Raw genomic sequence first — 22,176 nt, forward strand, 5'->3', positions numbered from 1 at the left:
ATCCTGACATGTGGCTCTCTGAGGTTTCTACGTTTTTTTGGTAGTCTTTCCTTACTCTTGCTAAGGGTTAAGGGCAGAGGATGTTGAACCTTGTTAAGCCCTATGAGGGCTATACTAATTAAATTTGATTGATTGACATGAGAGTAGGAAGAACTCATTTAGATTTTGCTGTGGATCCAGTGGGGGGGAACAGGGGACAAATCCAGGATCTTTTTGTTCCACCTCCTTTAACATTGCTGACATCTGCAGGGGACTGATATTTCTGAGTGTGTGAAAATTGGTTCAGATCCAAATACAAATCTTGATCTAGTGACTTAAATGTGGTTTCATAAGGGAACATTCCGTCTCGGAGGAGCTATGCATCCTACTGTCATTCTAGTTTCCTTTATTAAACTGACTCTAAGTCAGCTCTGACTAAAGCCAAACCTGAGAGACCAAGCAGTGACACGCTCTACAATGGTAACCATGGTAATCACAGGGAGACTTTATCGTGCGGCGCTGAGTTATGATGATGTAAGATGTGTGTATAATTGAAAAGTGCAGTGGTCTCACAGCTGCGTTGCGGCTCTGCAGCAGTGGCTTTGTGTTCCTCAGAAGAAGCCGGTGATCTGGATCCATCACATACGGTTTCCTCTTGGCTAAGGTGGCAGCCTCGGCTTTCTTATCGTTGTCGTCCTCCTCGTCTTCATCCTCATCATCATCAGAGCCATAGAAGGTCTTGTCCCCTCCCTCCTCCAGCAGCGTCTCCTGCATAGACAGTGTGGATAAACAGTGTGTCTCTCTAGCATGGAAAGCAGATGCTGGCAGCTTAACAAGTCACCTCAAGTCACCAGATGTAATTTGCTCTGAGGGACACGTCATCACCGGACCTCCTGACAAATTTGTTGTTCAAAATATTTGTACCACTTTGTCACTGCATATTACCAGAATAACAATGTTCAACCCGTTATGAAAATCGACTCAATTTGATGCAAGCTGCCCATGAGAAAAATAAGTCGATAGGTGGGTCTGGAAAAACGGATAAATACAGAAAAACAATTCCAGAAGTGGCCATCGGAGCAAGAGGAAAATAAAGAGAGGATGTTTTCAATTTGTGCCTCTGCACAGAACAATGGCAAATCTGAAATAATGTACTTAATCCAACTAAAGAACAGCTGAACTGCTGTAAAAAAGATACACCTGCTGAGCATAGTAATCTCCTAAAATACTATTCCTATGCAAATTAGTTGTGACAAAACATATTTCTAAGTTTGTATGGACTGCTTCTACATGCAACAATCAATGAAACATTCAGTTTATAATCCTTTATGAATTCAGATTAATTGATATGCAGTATTGTACTACACAGATCACCTAGTTACCTGTTTGTTTGTACCATAGACTGGATATGTACAGCAGAGCTTAGATGATTTTAAAGTTGATTCTCAGAATCTGAATCTGATTTATTGGCGTGAAGTATTTTTCACACATGGAATTTGATTGGTTTTACATTGCTCTCAGTGTACTTACATAGAAAAACAGACTATACAAATAAGTAAAATAATGGTATTTAAATACTTGAATTATAATGGTGGATGGTCCTGACTGCAAAGTGAAAATGTGCATGTGAAAAGAAAGTTGTAGTATAAGCACATAGTATAGTGGAAACACCATGAAATGATACACACTGATCATTGAACTGGTTCTTTATATTGTAAACAGTGTAAGCTATGCTATAAATTAGTACAATGAAATAAATATAATAGTAAAAATGTACAGAAATGGATGTTTATTACTATTACAAGGGATATTCAACAGTCAATGGAAGATAAACTAATCAATAAAAATGATAATAAACATTTTTTTATCCAACTAATTTCAACCATAGTACCAAACAATTGCTTGTTCCAGTTCTGTGTTTCAGGAAATATTAGTCGTTTTTTGGACTGTTCCACAGTGGTCACAAAACAGGCATCTTGAAGATGTCACATTGGGACGAGGTGATGGGATCTTTGCACTTTTGTCTCTAAGTGATTAATTTATTAAACATTCTGTATGTGCTTGTCACTCACATTCATGTTTGGGTTGAGGAACTGCGTTCTGGCGTAGCGGGTCAACATGTTGATGATGACCACCTGCCCCCACTCCTCCACATCGATCAGGAGGTTACACAGCTTCCTGTAGTTCTTGTGGATCAGGTCGATGCGTTCTGGACACACCTCTTCGAAAGCCATGACAACACTTCCTGCCACCAGCTGCAGCAAATGTACAAGCACACGAAAAGATGCTCAAAGCACGGGGTTGATGTGTTAGCTACGTGGATTGCTGATGCTGACAATGCATAACATCTTGAGATACTTTTTTTTAACTGAGAATGAAGATTTACAACCTATTTCTGTCTTTGATAAATTTACCTCTGCAAAAAAGATTTTGGTGCATATTTAGTAAAAAGGTTAGATCCAGGGATTTGTAATTTTCTTTAAATTTTGAGAAATTATTTTATTAAATATCTCAGGAACTAATATGCAACAATATACTACTAATAACTATATAATAAATGACTCCAGGACTCTGAGAAGTGCAGGTCAGATTGTGGCCGACCCCTCCCACCGTGGACATGGACTCTTTAAGCCACTCCTCCATTAAGACCAAAACCTCAAGCCACAAAAACAGTTTCTTCCCAACAGCTGCCGGCCTCATCAATAAGGCCTTAGACCCTTTAAGCGAACTGCACTAATGTCCCTGCCCGTGACTGTGACACTTTGACACTTGACATGCATAATATATTTTTTATTGGCCTATTGTATTTTCTATATTACCGTTGTTATAATATTTTCTATTTTTAAAATTGCACAAACTCACCACGGCAAATTCCATTTACGTGTAAAACTTCTTGGCAATTAACCTGTTTCTGATTCTTATTCAGATAAAATCAGATATGCATCTGATATTAAGGTTTATAGAAGCTAGAGAGACGTGTATTGTTCGGCTTTGGCGGCGGTATGTAAGCCCCTGAGTGCCAGTGGTTTGGTGAGAAATTACAGCAGCTCATGTAAAATCAAAAGCAAACAATTGTTAAGTCGAGGCCTTAAAAACAGTCTGCTGCTACTGGGAGCAGGAAATGGTTCTGATTTTCCGTACACTCTGTTTTTCAAATATATATTTTGCATTTCCTGAGGTAAATCATACTGAATCAACAAAGTTGCATAAACCCACCGTTGTTTTGTCAGCGAGGAGTTTCTCTATGATTTCAATCAGCTGGTCCTTCTGTTCTGGATCCAAGCTGAGAGCACAGAAGGACAAATCACTGACATGAAGCAGGAAATGTTGGAGAAAGAGCCGCTGATCAGCTGAGCACAAAAATTACACTCAAGAGTGTAAAACAAATGGATTTCACTTCTGCAGCAGTAATGGATTTCTGATGGATGTTCCTTTTATTGCCATAAAGAGCTATAAGTCATAACAACACTTGATCTCAGCATAGTGGCTCTGAAACTAGGACACGAGCTTCTGTATCCTCACAAAACAGATTCTTTGAAGCTCAAGTTCCTTAAATAAAAATCACTGATGTCACTGTGGTGCTTGAACCCACAACACTGAGTCATAACCATTCTGTTTCCGGGGCTGCATGTGGGCTACAAATGTGAGGATGTAGGTCACCTGTAGAGTTTGGGAATCGCGTGAGCAGCAGTCTTTCTGACGTATGGAGACATATCGGAAGCAGCTTCTTTGATGGCCAGCATCATTATCGGGACGATTATCGTGACGCGGATGCTGGAGAGGACTCGCAGGGCGCTCGCTCTGATCAGCTGGTTTGGATCCTGCGAAAGCACAACGCAACATTACAAAGAGGTCAGGGCCTGGGTTAATGTGGTCCGTTAAAGTAGAAAAATAAAACAAAATCATCTGCAGACGTTCATGGACAGAATACATTTAATTTCTGTCTTTTTAGTTGTTAAACTGAATTACTAGTTATTTCCAAAAGTCACTTAATCAAACTAAGGGGTTACTTTGTAAAGTACAGACAAACCGATATATTTATACTTTGTTATCATAGAAATTGTAAAAATATCATCATTAAGGGGGAATGTGGTTGTTTTTGTAATTGTCAGAGGTGAAAACTGCTGCACCTTCAATCCTCGCTGAAACGTGGAAATGGAGAGCAGAGCGAGATCCTGCTGCTCCTCAGCATAACGCACCAGATAAACATAGACCAACTTCTTCACCTGTATGGTTGAAAAACAGATTTAATGCAAATGATGTAGATTAGTGGGGGAAAAAACAAACCTGACATGGTTTTTAAACATTCAAAAAGATAATGAATTCCAAATATAGTAAAATACGAGCAGAGAAAAAAACGTACAACCAAAAAACTACTTTCTTGATTATATTAAAACACACATAATGGTGGTTGTGTGTCTCTGGCAACCAGTGCTGTTTCAGTCTACATACGTCCTTCATATGAGGTCACTGTGACCTTTGACCTTTTGCCACTGGACTCTAATCAGTTCATCTTTTAGTCTAAGTGACAACTGATCACACTGTGGTGAAATCCCCTAAAAGCAGACTTGAAATATCATGTTGGCTAAAAACATGTTTGTGAGGCCAACGTGAACCTTGGCCTTTGACCTGCAACCACCAAAATCGAATGCTCAATCTATTGTTTAACTGTGAGTCGAACAAATTTAAACTCTTAAATTTGAAGAAAATTCCCTCAAGCCTTTACAAGAGCAAAAATGTGATTTGTAAGGTCACATTGCGATTTGACCACCAAATTCGAATTAGTTCATTCTTGAGTGCAAGTTAATGTTTGTACCAGATTTGAAGAGTGGGACTGACAAATAACCCGAAGCATAATGTCACTGGTCACTGGCTCTCTCGGGCATAAAAAGCAAATAAAAAGCATGAAGCAACATGAAACTAAGCTCATTACAAACCTCTATGTTTTTACACGCCACGTTTTTCACCACAGCAGGGAAGAGATCTGAGGCGTTTTTTCCTCGGGCGATCATCTGCAGATAAAACACACACCACAAAACAGAAAACTCAATGACGACTTCACACAGTGACATTTTTCAGCGGTTTGAAACATTTGAAGAGATGTTGAAAGTCTGTTTTTTATCTATTCTATTTCAGTCCTTTTGCTTTGGTCTCCTCCGCCCTGCAGAGATAATGAATGGGGAGAAGCATATGGATCTTCAGAGGCAGGAATCTTTCACAGCTGATGAATATTTATTAGCTAATTCTGCATCTCTCACCACTATAGTTACATCATCTCAAACTATCATTGTCTTACAAAGGAGGGATTTAGATCTTCTTCTAAAAATCTAAACCACGGAACAGTTTTAGCAGGATTTTGATCTGCATCTTTCAATAAAGAGATATCGAGTAAATAAATAATCGTGTTTTCAACTCAACAGCTTTATTTAAAAACTGTCCGTACCTTTGTCCCTCTCTCGACCTGAATTACCCTGAAAGTGCATATCAATGAAATCCCAAAGCAAACTTTATTTATACTCACGGCCACGATCCGTTTCATCGCCTCCAGCTTCAGTGAGTCTTTGTTGCTGTCCAGCATCTCCTTCAGGTCGTCGTGTCTGAGGGAAGCACACAAGGAAAATAGAGTCACATCTTGGTCTTTTTTAGAAGAGACGACTGGGAGAGGCCTCAAAAAAGTGTTTTCTTGCAGGATTACACAAAACCTACTTGACTGATTACTATGGGACTTGGTGGAAGGATGCTGTTTATATCGGTGAAGAACCCCTTCAACTGCAGAATCGGATCAGGTGGTGGATGCAGAGAGCTTATTTATCTTTTTTAACATTGAGATCCCTGATTTCTCAGAGAATAATTCTTGAATCTTGATGAAAAATATCAGAAATTGGATGTAAATTTAAACTTGTTCTGTGGAATTTTTAAAGTTAATTACAAATTCAACATTTGTTAACTTTATATTGTTCACATTGTTTCAAAATCACCCACTGCTGCGCTTTACTGTGAGCTTCTTATTTGATCTATAGCATAAGAAATAGGGGTGCTGAAGTGGCTGCAACACCCCCAACTGGTGAGGGGCTGTAACTTTGAAGAGATTTGTTTTTTAACACTACCAGTGAGTGACATTCTGAGAGCAGTCTAGTAGCAAAGCTGGTATGGAATTTTGTTGGCTATTTAGATCCATAAAATAAATTACCAACATTGCATTGAATTAAAAAAACAGCTTTATGTAGACTTTCTCTCAGCACCCCCCGCCTCTGACTGACTTCCAGCCTCCCGGTAGAGAGCAGCTGCCTTTGGCTTCTGCACATAGGCTCCTGTAGGCGCCAGTTAACCCCACCCAGCATTCACTCAACACCACTGTCAGAGAAGATGGGAACAGACCAGTCAGATCACACATGATAGGCAGGATCCTTGTCAGAGACTAATCTGAAGCGACATTTCAACCTGCTGCAGTCCAAACACACACAAACAACACAAACACATCCTCCAAAAGCTGCCGTCAGGAACCTGCAAACAGCAGCGGTGACAGATCCGAGCAGACAGGAGAAAGACCACAGCCTAATTGAATGCTGACATCTTGATCAATGACATTTCCAGAAAGGATAGATTAGTTTTGTTCTGCTCTCTATTGCTGAACAACAGGACACACCTACGTAGAGTGACTTAACATTTTTCCTCCAATGAAAGCCTTTGTTTTTACTGCATGGACCGTGTATTAATATGATTTACTGTTTCAGGACCTTGATATATCTGGTGATATACTCAGTGGAAACAAGTGGCACCTTTTGAGGCTGATGATGGGTTTGGACAGTCGCTCGTCTTCTCAACAGCATTTACAGAGCTCCATTATCATTCAGTCCAGAAGCATTTAGCTCAATATTAACTATCTTATCTTTGATCTCGGTTTTTGGTCTTCGCGAATACCTGAGGGAAATATCTGGCTCCTCAGCTGCTAAATACTCGACTACATTCACGAGCCGGCTGTTGACGGTGCCTGTCTGCAGTTAGGTGTTGAACGTTTAGTGTGCAGTGGATTAGTAAGAGCCAGTTGTGCTGGAAATGAAGCTACAATAGCGGTGAGAGTACTGAGACAGGGAGGCTGCAGCTAAACAATGAGCTGAAACCCAGTAAAGCTCCATAGAGCAGAGGGAAGCTACAGGTGATGGTAATCTGTAAGTATTGTAAAAAATATTAATTTCTGAAATACTGAGAAAGGGGTAAAAATGTTTGTACTTATATATCAATGTAAAATAAACACAACCAAAAGTGGAAATCAAACATATTTTGAGAAATAATTTAAGTTAAATTTAGTTTGGTTTTCACACTGGGCTATACTCTATTGTTGCCTGGTGTTAGCCTGGTCTTAAGTTACCCGTCACGATAACAACAAAATGACAAAAATAGCAGGAAACTGTGACGTAAAACCATAGATTGTACATACAGACGGAGGAAGCGTCTCCACTACCTCCCATTATCCAGAAATAATACCAAAATATTCCCAGATATGAACTTTTCCATCTTTTGCATTTGGTAGTGATGGGGAGACTGAGCCATGGAAGCAAGGTCCAATACCACGTGTTCAGCCAATCACAAGCCAGTCTCAGATATCAATCATGACATTTCATCCCATTTTTAGAGCATCGAGTGATAACTAAAACCAATTTTACTGGAGACATCAACATTTCAACATACCTCAGTGTGATAAGAAATACCTTGAATGTCAGAAACTATCTTTTAATTTGTTTTGTTTCGTCCATGTCCCATCCACCAACAAATCGGAGGAGGTGGGGTTTACAACCTATACTGCAGTCAGCCACCAGGGGGGAATCAAGACACTTTTGCTTCCCCATGGGGAGCAGTAATGTCGGCCATCTTTGTATAGAGTGTGTATAAAATTGAGTAAACAAACAAACATAATTTGCTGTTGATTTCAGATTGACCGCTACATTATTTTTATTTAAAAATGTAAATATCGGGTTACAATAATAAAATCCCCTGTGCTTCCCATGTTGGCGTCAGTTTTCCAGCCTTCACTCATGAACACAACTTACAACTACCAGACAGGATGAACCCAGTGACAGAACGAGGTTGCCATGGCACGTGTCACTTGGAGATGTGGGTATGGAGGTTGGTGGGTAGAGAGTAATTAAATAGCTGCAAAGCTGCACATTTCCCACAACTAGAAAGGATGCAATAAAACGAAGTTCAGAGATTTCCTGCCTCCCTGCAGAGCCTTCGTCTGATCTGACAGTGTTTCAATGGGGGAATGAAGGTCTGCGGAGCTGAGCTGAGGAAACCCAGTGATCCCCTCGTGGGACTGTAGGCTCCTGTGAACAGCGTGACACTGTATCCTGTCACACGGCTGCAGCATCTAACAGGTGTTACAGGGATACAAAGCCGATCAGACACTGGGTGCAAATGAAAATAATCTCATTACTTCTGACAAACAGGTTCTGTTGTTTAATGTGTTTGCTAATTGGCAGGATGTCTGATAATGAAGTGAACGTTTGCTAACGAGCTGAAGAGGGAAATGCTTTTGGTTTGGATTGTGAACCATTTATGACTGTTTATGTCCAACAATTGGTTTTTATCCACAAATTTCTCCCAATGTGCTACATCAAATATTCACTTGAACCATCAAAAGTTTATAATGTTCATATTTAATTGGCAATAAAGCCAAGCGATTATGAGTCGGCTTTCCTAAATAATTCATCTTAACTTCCTGATATTACTCTTATGATTTTGAGAATCTTTCAAGAATCATCACTGTCATTAGCAAATTACAGAAAACTATATTAAATGCAGGTGGAAAATGTTTGTAGACAGACTATAAGGTCCAGTTTGAGGAAAAACACATCATAAATTTCGAAGAACAAAGACATAATATTACCAGGAAAAAACTATATTGATGAGAATTAAGTAATATTTCAAGAAAATGGTAAATATATTACAATAAAGAAAAGTTGTGATACTACGAGAAAAAAAGCATCCATTTGTGAGAATGTAGTCACAACATAAGAATAAAGTCATTATGGTACAAGAAAAAAGTTGAAATAATATAAACATATATATATATGTATGAAATAAATTTAAAAAAAATATTTGAAACGCTTTTATATCTTAGTTTGACATGCAGTGATAACAACATATGAAAACTTAAAACACACAGACAACAACACAGCAAATTACTTTCCTGAGTATTGAATCCGGCTGTGGTCAGAAGCTTTACAGCACTTCTCTGTGCAGCTGAGGGGCTGTTGGGTTAAACTATATATTTCATCATGTGACAGGTTTGAATGGAGGCCTTGCAGTCTGTAATGAGGTGGCTTCTGCAGAACATAGTTGATTTATCACGAGTCCTTTCGTTTAGTGTGTGTGTGTCTGTGTGTGTGTGTGTGTGTGTGTGTGTGTGTGTGTGTGTGTGTGTGTGTGTGTGTGTGTGTGTGTGTGTGTGTGTGTGTGTGTGTGTGTGCGTGTGTGTGTCAAAGTGTTGATAATTGTCTAAATACCACAGTTGACTCTTCCACACGCTTCAAAACCTGAATTCTTTAGAGTGAAATTAAAGCTGACAGCATCTATAAAACGCTGTTTGCTGAAGTATATTTTTGGACACAGGTAGATGGTGTTGGTTTCTTAGTTACAAACATGTGGCTGTGTCTCAAAACAAATACCAAATATATATATTTTTGCCGAAAGCACTGAGGGAAGTGGGGATGAAAAACGAAAATGTGAAGAAAATCACTCCATAAATGCAACGTCTGTTTATCACAGACTGTAAACCTCCTGTGTTCACTGACTTCGTGGCCAACTTGTAAACCTGAGCTTTTATTTGGTTCTGTCCCTGCGACACAAAAGTCAAAACAAAGACGACAAATATCCAATGAAAATCAATATGCTTTTGAATAATGGCAGATATGTATGTAGACTGCACATCCTTCTTGTAGCATGCTAACATGCTCATAATGACAACGTTGACATATTGATGTTTATAATGTTATAAATAGTTACTATCTGTTGCTGTGACAATTCTAATTCCTAAATCTCTGTATGTTTCTGTATGTAGTTTCCATATCTTGAGAACTTTTCATCTTATAGGCTTCACATGTGTATTGTTTAGGGTCCACTATTGTGCTTGTGACGTATATGTCTTCATCCACCCAGTTCTGTTAGGGTATAACAGATAATATACAGATAAAAATGAATTAAACCAAAGTATGAACAGAAACCTTAATGATTTCATGTAAAAGTAAAGAAATTAAAAGAGCAAAGCATTGATTAGTTTCACAGTGTTAATTAACCCCCTGAATAGCCTCACCAAAACAATCGAGCAACAAGGATTCATGTGGCTTGTTTGAAGACAAACACGGCTTTAGGAATTCAAATTAAAGCTAAACATGAAAACATTGTTATATTTGCTGTAGCAGTGGATAACCAGGCTGAGAACAAGGCTTATAATCCCACTCGGACAGGTCCAGCATGCCACAGTGAAATTATCAGATAGTTTAAACCTCATTTCATGAATTATTAAGACAGAAAGGCAGTAGCACATAATTGAAAAATGAGACAATATTTCCGTCACTATTTTAAATACGAAAGGTTTTCTTTGCTGAAGCATTGTATCACACATGCCATAACTCAGTGAATTAGACATTTAAACCCAGAGGGTGCAGAAGACAAAATACTGCACAGCCGTTCCAGGAGAGAGATTACAGCCCTGGGCCCTTCAGTCTGTTTTGAATCTGTTCCACCATATGATCACAAACGGTAAATGCTATATCTCAGTGAATTATTTTAGAAGTAAAGCCTGGAGCACCTGTAGGAACAACCAGCCCCTGACTGGGTTTATACGTCTCCGCTCATGCCCATAGGCCCCAAAGTAACACAACACCAACACCACCTCTCTCATTTCTCTGGATTTTGTCCCCAACCTGCTAAACAACGGCTGAATTTACAAACAGCTCTGAATTATTTAACCCGCTGTGGTACGACAGACTCCACCGACACTCAGGTTACCTGGCAGCGAAGCCACGAGATCAGCAGGACTCACTCTCCAGCAGGAACACGCTCCTCGAAGTAGGCCAGTGTTCAATGATAAGTAATTTTTCTCACCACTAGCACAAAAACTCCATAACTGCATGAAAAGATTGAGATAGGAAAGTGCGTTTGCATGAATCAGAGGGCTGAGGAGTTGCAGCCTGCATTTATGAGCAGCTGGTGAGGCTGTTTTACAAAAGCTGATTCTTTCAGCACAGACTTTTAAAGTTTCTTGTTTTCCAACTATGACAGATTTGAAATATACATCTTAAGACCAGCAGCAACTGTGGCTCTCATCTTGTGAAATTGGAAGAAACCAGAGCAGTTTGTATCTACATGACCCAGTAAAACCTTATAGTTAGAGGTCTCTTGAAAGAGCTTCACTTCTCATGTTCATTTTGAAGGTCTGGAGTCTAATTAATTTAAGACCACTGCTCCTCCGGTCAGCCTTTACATGACTGGCACATTGTGCAGGTCTGATTACTGATGCAAGGTGCAGAGAGGCAGCTCATTGTGACAGCAGTGTGACTAACGCCTAATTTCTCAACCAACTCTATTCACTTTTCTTTGTGTCTCTTGGTGATGACGTCTTATCCCAACATTTTGGAAGCCATGTCTCCTCTCACGCCCGTTTCATGTGTTCACCGACTGACCCATGTTCAACTGCTGTTCACATGGAACCCTTCTCCTCTTCGGCCTTCAAAGTTCTCAGTTGAATAGGTTCTAATATACTATAGTTTAGCTCAACCTATGATTTCAGTTCAAATGTAAGATAGCATCCTTACACACCAGCTTATTTCTCAAGATAAAATGCCAAACTTCACTCGTGTGAGGACTTTCTGCTCGTCCCTGGTCTTTAAATATGAGGTTTTGAGAGAATAGGAAGTCAATTATGTAAGAGGGAAAATGTGGGCACAATTTTATGACATTTTATTAATCAAAGAACTAGTTGATTGAGTAAATATCTATAGAAAAAGCTGCAGCCATTATGTCTAACACTTGATTCGTACAAAATAAGGTTTTATATTTATCATCTTTCACAATGAAGTATGATCCACTCACCAATCGTGATATGGAAGAAATTATATTAAATACCAATATCTTATGTTAATAGTTTTAATAATGCAAAAGCTATTGGAATATAGTAAAATATACGTTTGTGTTGAAGAAATATATGTATATATTTTTTTTTTCAAAGATGTGATTGCTAATTAATTCTATAATTATTCTATTATTTCAGAATTTTGATTTCATCGTTCAGATGACGTCACTGTTATCTGTGGAAACACAGCAGGTAAGTGCAAATAAATACAACTGTGTGCAACAAGTGTGGATTCTCCTGGATCATCCTACCGCAAAGGTTGATTTTGAAAAATGCTGCCGCCGCCACCTTCATCCAGTGCTGCTCCCTCATCCTGTTCTCTTCCACCACCTCCACCACCTCCACCTCCACCACCTCCACCACCTGTGCCTCCAGATCGGAGGTGGCGCAGCTCGTCCGGCTGCAGGGCGCTGTACCACGTCTGCTGGACACCGTCGGGGGTCAGCACCGGACTCTTGTCCCCGTCCTGGTTCCCCTGGACCTGGTTCTGCACCGTCTTCACCATGTTCACGGCGCTCACCGGCAGCTGCAGCAGCCTCTGCATGGTGGTCATGTTGGAAACTTAAGTCTGAACCCAACGCGTGAGAGCAACCTGTAGAATCCTGGGTGGATAAAGTGGACGGATTGCAGTTTCCTTGTGTTACTCCTTGGTGCTTATCGGTGTGAAATCCTCCAGATTCTCCCCAGCAAGGTTTCACACAGCTGTCAGCAGCTTCACTTAGATTCTCTTAGATATTCACCTTCCCTCTGAGGGTATAAATATCCAACGTGAAGATCCTGCTAAGAATGATGCGACGACCCTCTTCAGAAATGCTCCAGTGGCTGCTCATAAGACGACTCCTGCGTGCTGTAATCCATATCCAGAGTGCCACGGCACCGAAGGGTTTTTCCTTCTGCTGCTGCTGAGCCTGAATGCATCCAGTGAGGCAGCACACATCAGCTCCTCAGTAAATGGATGCTTGACAGAGAGGGGCGTGGAGTTCTATCCGCCGTCGAGCCTCTCCGCTCCCGACTCCTCCTGCTGCTCATGTGCTTCCTGTTGCTGCACCAGTCTCTCTCTCTCTCTCTCTCTCTCTCTGCCTCTCGGTGTGTACACACACACTGTGTCTTCATGTACGTGTCTGCCAGCGACACACAGCCTCTCCTATCTTTTGCCACGTTAACGCCACGTCAATTCCGCTTGTCGTCTCTTCTCCGCCTCCTCGTTAACCAGTTAAAGTCCTGCTCCCTTTCATTCATGTTAGGTGTCACTCTACCGCAGCTTTCTTTACCTTGCTCCAAATCGTGGCTGATGCCCGACACATGTTTCTAGATATTTCTCACTCCTCTGGCTCATTACCTTTAAAAATTGTCCTTTCTTATTCATTTTTAACATTCAGCGGCCTGCCTTCTTTTTTCTCATCTTACATGACTCAGCTTTCTTAGTAGCGTCGTGATGAGGACATCTCTCTCACTCCCTCTTTCCCTCTCTCCCTCTCTCCCTCTCTCCCTCTCTCCCTGTCCCACTCATTTCTGTTAGGCTCAAACCAAAATAACTGTCCTGGACCTCAATACACACACACACACGCTGTCCCCCTTGATCTGTAGGAACTCAGTTAGGATTTGTTGACATAGATATGATTTTAGCTGTCTCAAAAAACAAAATTATGATAAAAGATTAGATCTGCATCAAATTGAGCACTCTCCCCTAATCATGCCTGGCGTTTGTAATCAAGATCCATGATTTTCTCTTATAAATCAAGGAACATTTTGAAAAACGCCACCTTCCACAATGTTAAAGCTAGTAACAATGACAATTCTTCCTTGCGTCCCACCCATATCCCACCCCTATGATTCCATGAGAATCAGTTGAGGAGCTTTTTCGTTACCCTGCTAACAAACAAACGCAGATGACAACACAACCTCCTCGGCGGAGTTTAAAAGTTGAGCTGCTTTCTTTTGCAAGTATATTATTGGTTTCTTGGATGAAAACATAAACTTCTTGGTGGACGTAAACATTTCCATCACGACATTAAGTCAATCTGATAATGTCCCTCCTGTTAAATCTCTATTTGGTGAGATAGGATGACATCAGCGCGGTGTCATCCATCAGAATATTGATCCTCTAAGTGCATGTTTTACTTTCACCTGCTCGTCATGTTGGGGTGTCAGCATAGATCAGACTGCAGGAAAATTGAGTAAATAAAATTCCTTCCGGTGTATCTTATATTTCTGAGAAATCTGTCCAGCAGTTCTTGAGTAATACCGCTGACTAACAGAAAACAAGTGATGGAAACACAATCTCTTTGGCAGAGGTAATAAAATAATGCTTTCATGAAACAAAAAGCGATTATATCTGAGCCTAGATAATTCATATTCATCTGCTTAAAGTCCTGTTGCATGTGGAGTTTTGAAGGAAAACTTTTGACATTTTTCAAAAATATTCATTGGGTTTCATGCCAAGAGTTGAGATGATAACAAAACACTCTCTAGAAACTGTGCAAAACCAAAAAATACTTTGGCTGTTAAACTTGTCTTTATCACACTTTAGTTTTGGTGCCAGTTAAAGAAACAAGTTGATGTCACATCAGCTTTCGAGGGGCTGATAGACAGATCAAGTTTCCTCTGAATGGAGCCAGACGTTTCCCATTGTTTCAGGTCTTTAAGCTCCTCATGTAATTTTCATCCTGAGAGCCAAAAGGATTATTTCTCACAACTACTCCATTTCAAACAACAACAACTGATGACTCTTAACATCCTTTAGGTTGAGCAAAAACAAAAAAAAAGTCCAAAAGGTAGTATGGTGTAATTAATATAAATGTAAAGTTCACATTTAAACAACAAAGCAACTTCCCAAACCAACCAAATAAAGCCACAGATCCCACAGAAACAGAAGCTGAGAACTGTCAACATGTAACACATAAATTCATACAGAATTTGACATTGATAAGTGAGACGCAGAACAATATAAAACCGGCAACACATCAGGATTAAATCTCCGGACCAGACAGAAGCATCGATCACCAGCGCTGTTCAACCTACAATAGTCATTTCCTGCTGAAGGACGAGGGCAGGAAAGTGGTGTGTATTTTTGCTCTGGGTACTAACACACAGAGGCTGATGCAGTTTGAGACAACATTTCACACCGGCCGTGTTTCCAAGGAGACGACAGCCAAGGTTGAGCCGGCGCTTTCATCCCCATGTTTGCAGACTAACTGGTTAAACTACCTTCAGTGGAGGAGACATCTACCTCTACAAACACACATTATCAGCCTGAGCTTGAAATCATCGCTCAGGCTGAATCGTGTATAGTTTTTGATGTTTGCCAAACAGCCTCAAGGCAAACACCTCCAGTGCCAGGTCCCAGAGGTCACAGTTCAATTCCACAAAGCTGCCTTCTGTAAATACTCAGCTCCCTCTGCTGGTGAAGTACGGTGATGCAATGGTGTTAAATAGTGAAGCTTGTTATCAGACCTCTCTCAGGACCCTCTCTCTGTGTGTGTGTGTGTGTGTGTGTGTGTGTGTGTGTGTGTGTATGTGCGTGTATGAGAGGGCATGTCCATCTGTAGTTATGATAATTTTGGTTCTATACCATCATTGTGAGGACATTTTGGTTGTTACTAACAAATTAGGGTTAGGGTTAGGCATTTAGTTGTGATGTTAAAGGTTAGGGTAAGGGGCTGGGGAATGCATAATGTCAATGTGTGTCCTCACAAATATAGAGAGACGCGCATGTGTATGCGTGTGTGTGTGTGTGTGTGTGTGTGTGTGTGTGTGTTTGTTTGTGTGTGATTGGTTTCTTTCTTACTGTCATGTGGAAAATATCTTCAGCAACAAAAGCCTTTGTAAACCTGAGCAGAGGCCTGATCAAACATATGCAACTGATACAAAGCAAACTGAACAACATTACTGTATTACTATATCTGACAATTTCCAAATAGTATGATATTCAAGTTCCACAGAGTAAACATAACAGCAGGAAGAGTAGCTGTACACAATAAAGATAATAATGGACAATCAAAAAAATCTGCTTTAAAAATGTCTAAGATACACTTAAATACCTGCCTCTCTGATTCACATTTTTAAATGTGATCTTTCTCAGGACTTCGGGTCTGAATTCACCTTTAAATTTTATTTATTTTTAATCGAGATCTGATATTACGGATAATTTCCATTCATTTTGTAATGTTTTACTTTATTTTTATTTAATCTATAACATTTTTGTTGTTATATTATGTGATTAAACTAGTAAAATACCTTGTAGCTGTGTTTTGAAATTAAATTATTATGATAATTATAATTATTGTTATTAAAGTTATTTCTGTAGCTGTAATTCCTGTCATATATTATAACTATTCACACTACATAGCAATTTGAATTAAATCACTGACTTTAATCTAAAATGATTAAAATCGACATTAAAATGTCTTAATTTCTTCCTCACAAAGCCAAATAGCAAACAATTGCATCAAAACATATCTACTGTTATCTTCTGTCTTATAAATAGACAATGTCAAGTGTGTACTAGTCTTGTACCAAAGATAACTAGTAAATCCGTAATGCTTAAAAGAAATCAAGTGGAAAACGAATCCTTATATAGCCCTATACTTCAGGCCCAGAATGTTAAAACATGTTGAATAAATGTATCGTTCTTTCTGACTAAGAATGAAAGAATATTATAAACATAAATATTAGCCAAAGAAACATTATTTTTTTTACCGTAACTTATTCCGAAGAGCATCATTAGCTTCGCTTCTGGAGAAAGATTTACCTAGTCTATCAGAGAGGATAATATCCTATGTGTAACAAAAATAACCTGGAAGAAAAGTTTGTTACTCTGCAGGACGCCTGACTGTACTGTGACAACTGAATCCAATCTGAGAAAACTGATTTGCAGTTTGTTTTGTGTCTGGAAGCTTGATGTTTGATGAATAACGCAGCATTTTTTGGCCAATACACATACAGATAGTGAACTGACAATTTTGCCTCATTGGTGGACTGAGCCCACACATCAATGTACATATGAGCCTATTACTATCTCAAGACAGACTTTTAGAAATGTAACCTATTTTTCAATCTATGATTTAATATATAGATTTATTTATTTTTGCTTCAGATTTTGGGATTTTCTAAATATTCAAGGTTAGGGTTGGTAAATTCTTTCATTAAATTTGTTGGAATCAACTTCACGTCCCGATAGTCCTCAATAAATAAAGTAAACTGAAAAAAAGCCAAACACCAAACTAGGTCTGAAGCTAGGGTTAGTAATCCTGGAAAAGCTAGCAAGAGCAGGTTACACTTTGAAAATATGCCACCAATACATCTGACCTCCTCTCATCAGCCCCCTAAATCACATCAACGTGCACTGACCGACAAACGCAAGAAGCCAACTTTTTTTCATGTCTCGCTCACTAAATACTGGATATCGTCCCTGCTTCAGCGGTGTATGTGTCCCAAGCTAGAGACTCCAGTCGTGAGTGTGAGAGCTTGGGCAGGGTGCACACAGGCAGGCAGGTCGGTTAGTGACAGTTGCACCAGCCTGTCAGTTCATCCAGTCTGAATAAAATGATTGTCATGTTTTTTACGGTGACAGTCCTGCGGCCACAGACAACTGCTTTTCTGATGGATTTCGTGAGGTGAATAGAATTTCAACAAATAAGACAAAAAGTGTTTCAGAAACAAACTACCAACCCTACCTTTAACGCAATTGTTTTTCAGATGAATCAATAATGAGCATACATCTGGTTATATGAAATATATGGTGCGGCCAGTGTGTTGGACTCAGTGTGATGGAGTCAGTGTGATGGAGTCAGTGTGATGGAGTCAGTGTGGAGGAGTCAGTGTCATGGAGTCAGTGTGATTGAGTCAGTGTGGAGGAGTCAGTGTTATGGAATCAGTGTGCAGGAGTCAGTGTTATGGAATCAGTGTGGTGGAGTCAGTGTCATGGAGTCAGTGTGGAGGAGTCAGTGTCATGGAGTCAGTGTGGAGGAGTCAGTGTCATGGAGTCAGTGTGGAGGAGTCAGTGTGATTGAGTCAGTGTGGAGGAGTCAGTGTGGAGGAGTCAGTGTTATGGAATCAGTGTGGAGGAGTCAGTGTCATGTAGTCAGTGTGATTGAGTCAGTGTGATTGAGTCAGTGTTATGGAATCAGTGTTATGGAATCAGTGTTATGGAATCAGTGTTATGGAATCAGTGTTATGGAATCAGTGTGGAGGAGTCAGTGTTATGGAATCAGTGTGGAGGAGTCAGTGTGGAGGAGTCAGTGTGGAGGAGCCAGTGTGGAGGACTCAGTGTGGAGGAGTCAGTGTGGAGGAGCCAGTGTGGAGGAGTCAGTGAGGAGGAGTCAGTGTGGAAGAGCCAGTGTGGAGGAGCCAGTGAGGAGGAGTCAGTGTGGAGGAGTCTATGTGATGTAGTCAGTTTGGAGGAGTCAGTGTGATGGAGTCAGTTTGGAGGAGCCAGTGTGGAGGAGTCAGTGAGATGGAGTTAGTGTGATGGAGCCAGTGAGGCGGAGTCAGTGTGGAGGAGTCTATGTGATGTAGTCAGTTTAGAGGAGTCAGTGTGATGGAGTCAGTTTGGAGGAGCCAGTGTGGAGGAGTCAGTGTGATGGAGTCAGTGTGATGGAGTCAGTGTGGAGGAGTCAGTGTGGAGGAGTCCATGTGGAGGAGCCAGTGTGATGGAGTCAGTGTGGAGGAGTCAGTGTGATGGAGTCAGTGTGGAGGAGTCAGTGTCATGTAGTCAGTGTGATTGAATCAGTGTTATGGAATCAGTGTTATGGAATCAGTGTTATGGAATCAGTGTTATGGAATCAGTGTGGAGGAGTCAGTGTTATGGAATCAGTGTTATGGAATCAGTGTTATGGAATCAGTGTGGAGGAGTCAGTGTTATGGAATCAGTGTGGAGGAGTCAGTGTGGAGGAGTCAGTGTGGAGGAGTCAGTGTGGAGGAGTCAGTGTGGAGGAGCCAGTGTGGAGGAGTCAGTGAGGAGGAGTCAGTGTGGAAGAGCCAGTGTGGAGGAGCCAGTGAGGAGGAGTCAGTGTGGAGGAGTCTATGTGATGTAGTCAGTTTGGAGGAGTCAGTGTGATGGAGTCAGTTTGGAGGAGCCAGTGTGGAGGAGTCAGTGAGATGGAGTTAGTGTGATGGAGCCAGTGAGGCGGAGTCAGTGTGGAGGAGTCTATGTGATGTAGTCAGTTTAGAGGAGTCAGTGTGATGGAGTCAGTTTGGAGGAGCCCGTGTGGAGGAGTCAGTGTGATGGAGTCAGTGTGATGGAGTCAGTGTGGAGGAGTCAGTGTGGAGGAGTCCATGTGGAGGAGCCAGTGTGATGGAGTCAGTGTGGAGGAGTCAGTGTGATGGAGTCAGTGTGGAGGAGTCAGTGTGATGGAGTCAGTGTGGAGGAGTCAGTGTGATGAAGTCAGTGTGGAGGAGTCAGTGTGATGGAGTCAGTGTGATGAAGTCAGTGTAATGGAGTCAGTGTGATGGAGCCAGTGTGATGGAGTCAGTGTGGAGGAGTCAGTGTGATGGAGTCAGTGTGGATGAGTCAGTGTGGAGGAGTCAGTGTGATGGAGTCAGTGTGGAGGAGTCAGTGTGATGGAGTCAGTGTGATGGAGCCAGTGTGATGGAGTCAGTGTGGAGGAGTCAGTGTGATGGAGTCAGTGTGGAGGAGTCAGTGAGGAGGAGTCAGTGTGGAGGAGTCAGTGAGATGGAGTCATGTGATGGAGTCAGTGTGATGGAGTCAGTGTGGAGGAGTCAGTGTGATGGAGTCAGTGTGGAGGAGTCAGTGTGGAGGAGTCAGTGTGGAGGAGTCAGTCTGGAGGAGTCAGTGTGATGAAGTCAGTGTAATGGAGTCAGTGTGATGGAGCCAGTGTGATGGAGTCAGTGTGATGGAGCCAGTGTAATGGAGTCAGTGTGATGGAGCCAGTGTGATGGAGTCAGTGTGGAGGAGTCAGTGTGATGGAGTCAGTGTGGAGGAGTCAGTGTGATGAAGTCAGTGTAATGGAGTCAGTGTGATGGAGCCAGTGTGATGGAGTCAGTGTGGAGGAGTCAGTGTGATGGAGTCAGTGTGGAGGAGTCAGTGTGATGGAGTCAGTGTGATGGAGCCAGTTTGATGGAGTCAGTGTGGAGGAGTCAGTGTGGAGGAGTCAGTGTGATGGAGTCAGTGTGGAGGAGTCAGTGTGATGGAGTCAGTGTGATGGAGCCAGTGTGATGGAGTCAGTGTGGAGGAGTCAGTGTGATGGAGTCAGTGTGGAGGAGTCAGTGAGGAGGAGTCAGTGTGGAGGAGTCAGTGTGGAGGAGTCAGTGTGATGAAGTCAGTGTGGAGGAGTCAGTGTGGAGGAGCCAGTGTGGAGGAGTCAGTGTTGAGGAGTCAGTGTGGAGGAGTCAGTGTGGAGGAGTCAGTGTGGAGGAGTCAGTGTGGAGGAGTCAGTGTTGAGGAGTCAGTGTGGAGGAGTCAGTGTGGAGGAGTCAGTGTGGAGGAGTCAGTGTGGAGGAGTCAGTGTGGAGGAGTCAGTGTGGAGGAGTCAGTGTGATGAAGTCAGTGTGGAGGAGTCAGTGTGGAGGAGTCAGTGTGGAGGAGTCAGTGTGGAGGAGTCAGTGTGGAGGAGTCAGTGTGGAGGAGTCAGTGTGATGAAGTCAGTGTGGAGGAGTCAGTGTGGAGGAGTCAGTGTGGAGGAGTCAGTGTGATGGAGTCAGTGTGGAGGAGCCAGTGTGGAGGAGTCAGTGTGGAGGAGTCAGTCGGGAGGAGTCAGTCGGGAGGAGTCAGTGTGGAGGTCCCAGGCGCGGAGCTGCTGCCGCTGTCCAGCAGGTGGGTGCTGAAAAGCTGCAGCTGAGGCCCGGGCTCCCCTCGGTCTCTCACACCTCAGCTCACCAACAACATGTTATGAATACCCACGTTATGAACACACACACACACCTGCTTTCACCACACACCGACATGTTACACACATGTGTGTATATGCAGCTCCAGCACCAGGCCTGCATCACACACTACGAGCTCAAATCACGGTGACACATCCACCAGCACGCATAGGACGTCGCTTTAAATCACAGGCCTGCCGATACACACACTTCAGTGAGGTGAGTTTTAATATGAATTGTAGGTTATGTCCTTCACTGACAGTAACACACACTTCCTGTGTATGTTATGTTCACCTCCACCGCCATAAGCCGCCCCTCTGCAACCCCCCACACTGACTGATAAACAGACTGTGGCTCCCTACCTTTTGTAGTCGGAGGAGAAAATGCCTCCGCTCGCCGGGTCGTGTCCATACTCCGGCTCCCCGACGCTGGACGAGCCTCCCTTGTCGTCGTTGAAAGCGGAGCTGGCGGACATGGTGGCACCGAGAGGTTTCTGTCTCTTTATCTGTGCCTTGTTCTCGCAGAGCAGCGATGGAGGTTTAGTGCAGAGAGCAGCGGGCTACACGGCTCTTAAAGGCGCATACACACACAGCACAGACCCGGGATGATGCTGGGCGCATAGGAGGATGATGGGAAAGGATGACACTCTGGTCATGTGATTGTAGTTCTTTTGGCAGCCATTAGGTGAATGGTATATGGTCTGTATTTATTTATGTATTTCTTGTCTTGATGCCCACTCAAAGAGCTTTACAGTACAGGAGCGTTCGACTTAATGCAGCTCTGTGCAACGTTGACCCAACCTGATGTATGCTGTCTAGAAACTCTGTCTGACTTCCTCAAGAGCTGTTATATGTCAACAGGGCACATGGCTTAAACCATCGCGGGAGTCAGACCGATATGTTTTTATTCAGATGCGTTTTCTGCTCCAAAAGATTTGGGGGGGGGGCATGTTTCTTGTAGTAGCCTAGACTTGACAAACTAAACACCCTTTGAGTTTTTGGGACAACTGTATGTTACCACAGGTTCTCTTTCATGTTTGGAGGGGGAGGATGAGGTGAGGGGTGTTCAACTGCAACATGCAACACCACCACTTTGTCACTAAAGTCTACACACTGCAACTTTAAAGACCAGCGATAAAAAGGAATCTCAAAACATTGTTACAATCGAATTTATCAGCTGTAAAATAACAGATACATTCCTAAATAAATGTTTATAAATAATTTTATTTAAACAAATTA

The 22,176-nt window shown here is 41.9% G+C and overlaps 1 protein-coding gene across 2 annotated transcripts in view; it reads right to left on the reverse strand.

Annotated features, from left to right (window-relative positions):
- The window catches only part of LOC133009441 (AP-3 complex subunit beta-2), a 43,386-nt gene extending 21,973 nt beyond the window's left edge, over nt 1-21,413 (reverse strand). Inside the window, exons 1-8 of one of the 2 annotated variants that reach the window (XM_061076947.1) lie at nt 21,301-21,413; nt 5,501-5,576; nt 4,917-4,991; nt 4,110-4,205; nt 3,640-3,800; nt 3,196-3,262; nt 2,052-2,234; nt 553-747 (exon numbers count right to left, since the gene is read on the reverse strand). In XM_061076947.1, the coding sequence (XP_060932930.1) occupies nt 553-747; nt 2,052-2,234; nt 3,196-3,262; nt 3,640-3,800; nt 4,110-4,205; nt 4,917-4,991; nt 5,501-5,576; nt 21,301-21,413 (966 nt within the window). Of the gene's footprint in view, nt 1-552; nt 748-2,051; nt 2,235-3,195; nt 3,263-3,639; nt 3,801-4,109; nt 4,206-4,916; nt 4,992-5,500; nt 5,577-12,363; nt 12,666-21,300 lie in introns of those variants that run through there. The other variant, XM_061076946.1, reaches the window with a different exon arrangement.
- Nucleotides 21,414-22,176: the final 763 nt, after the last annotated feature.

Source organism: Limanda limanda, chromosome 8 (genome assembly GCF_963576545.1).
Source record: "Limanda limanda chromosome 8, fLimLim1.1, whole genome shotgun sequence".
NCBI classification, from domain to species: domain Eukaryota; kingdom Metazoa; phylum Chordata; class Actinopteri; order Pleuronectiformes; family Pleuronectidae; genus Limanda; species Limanda limanda.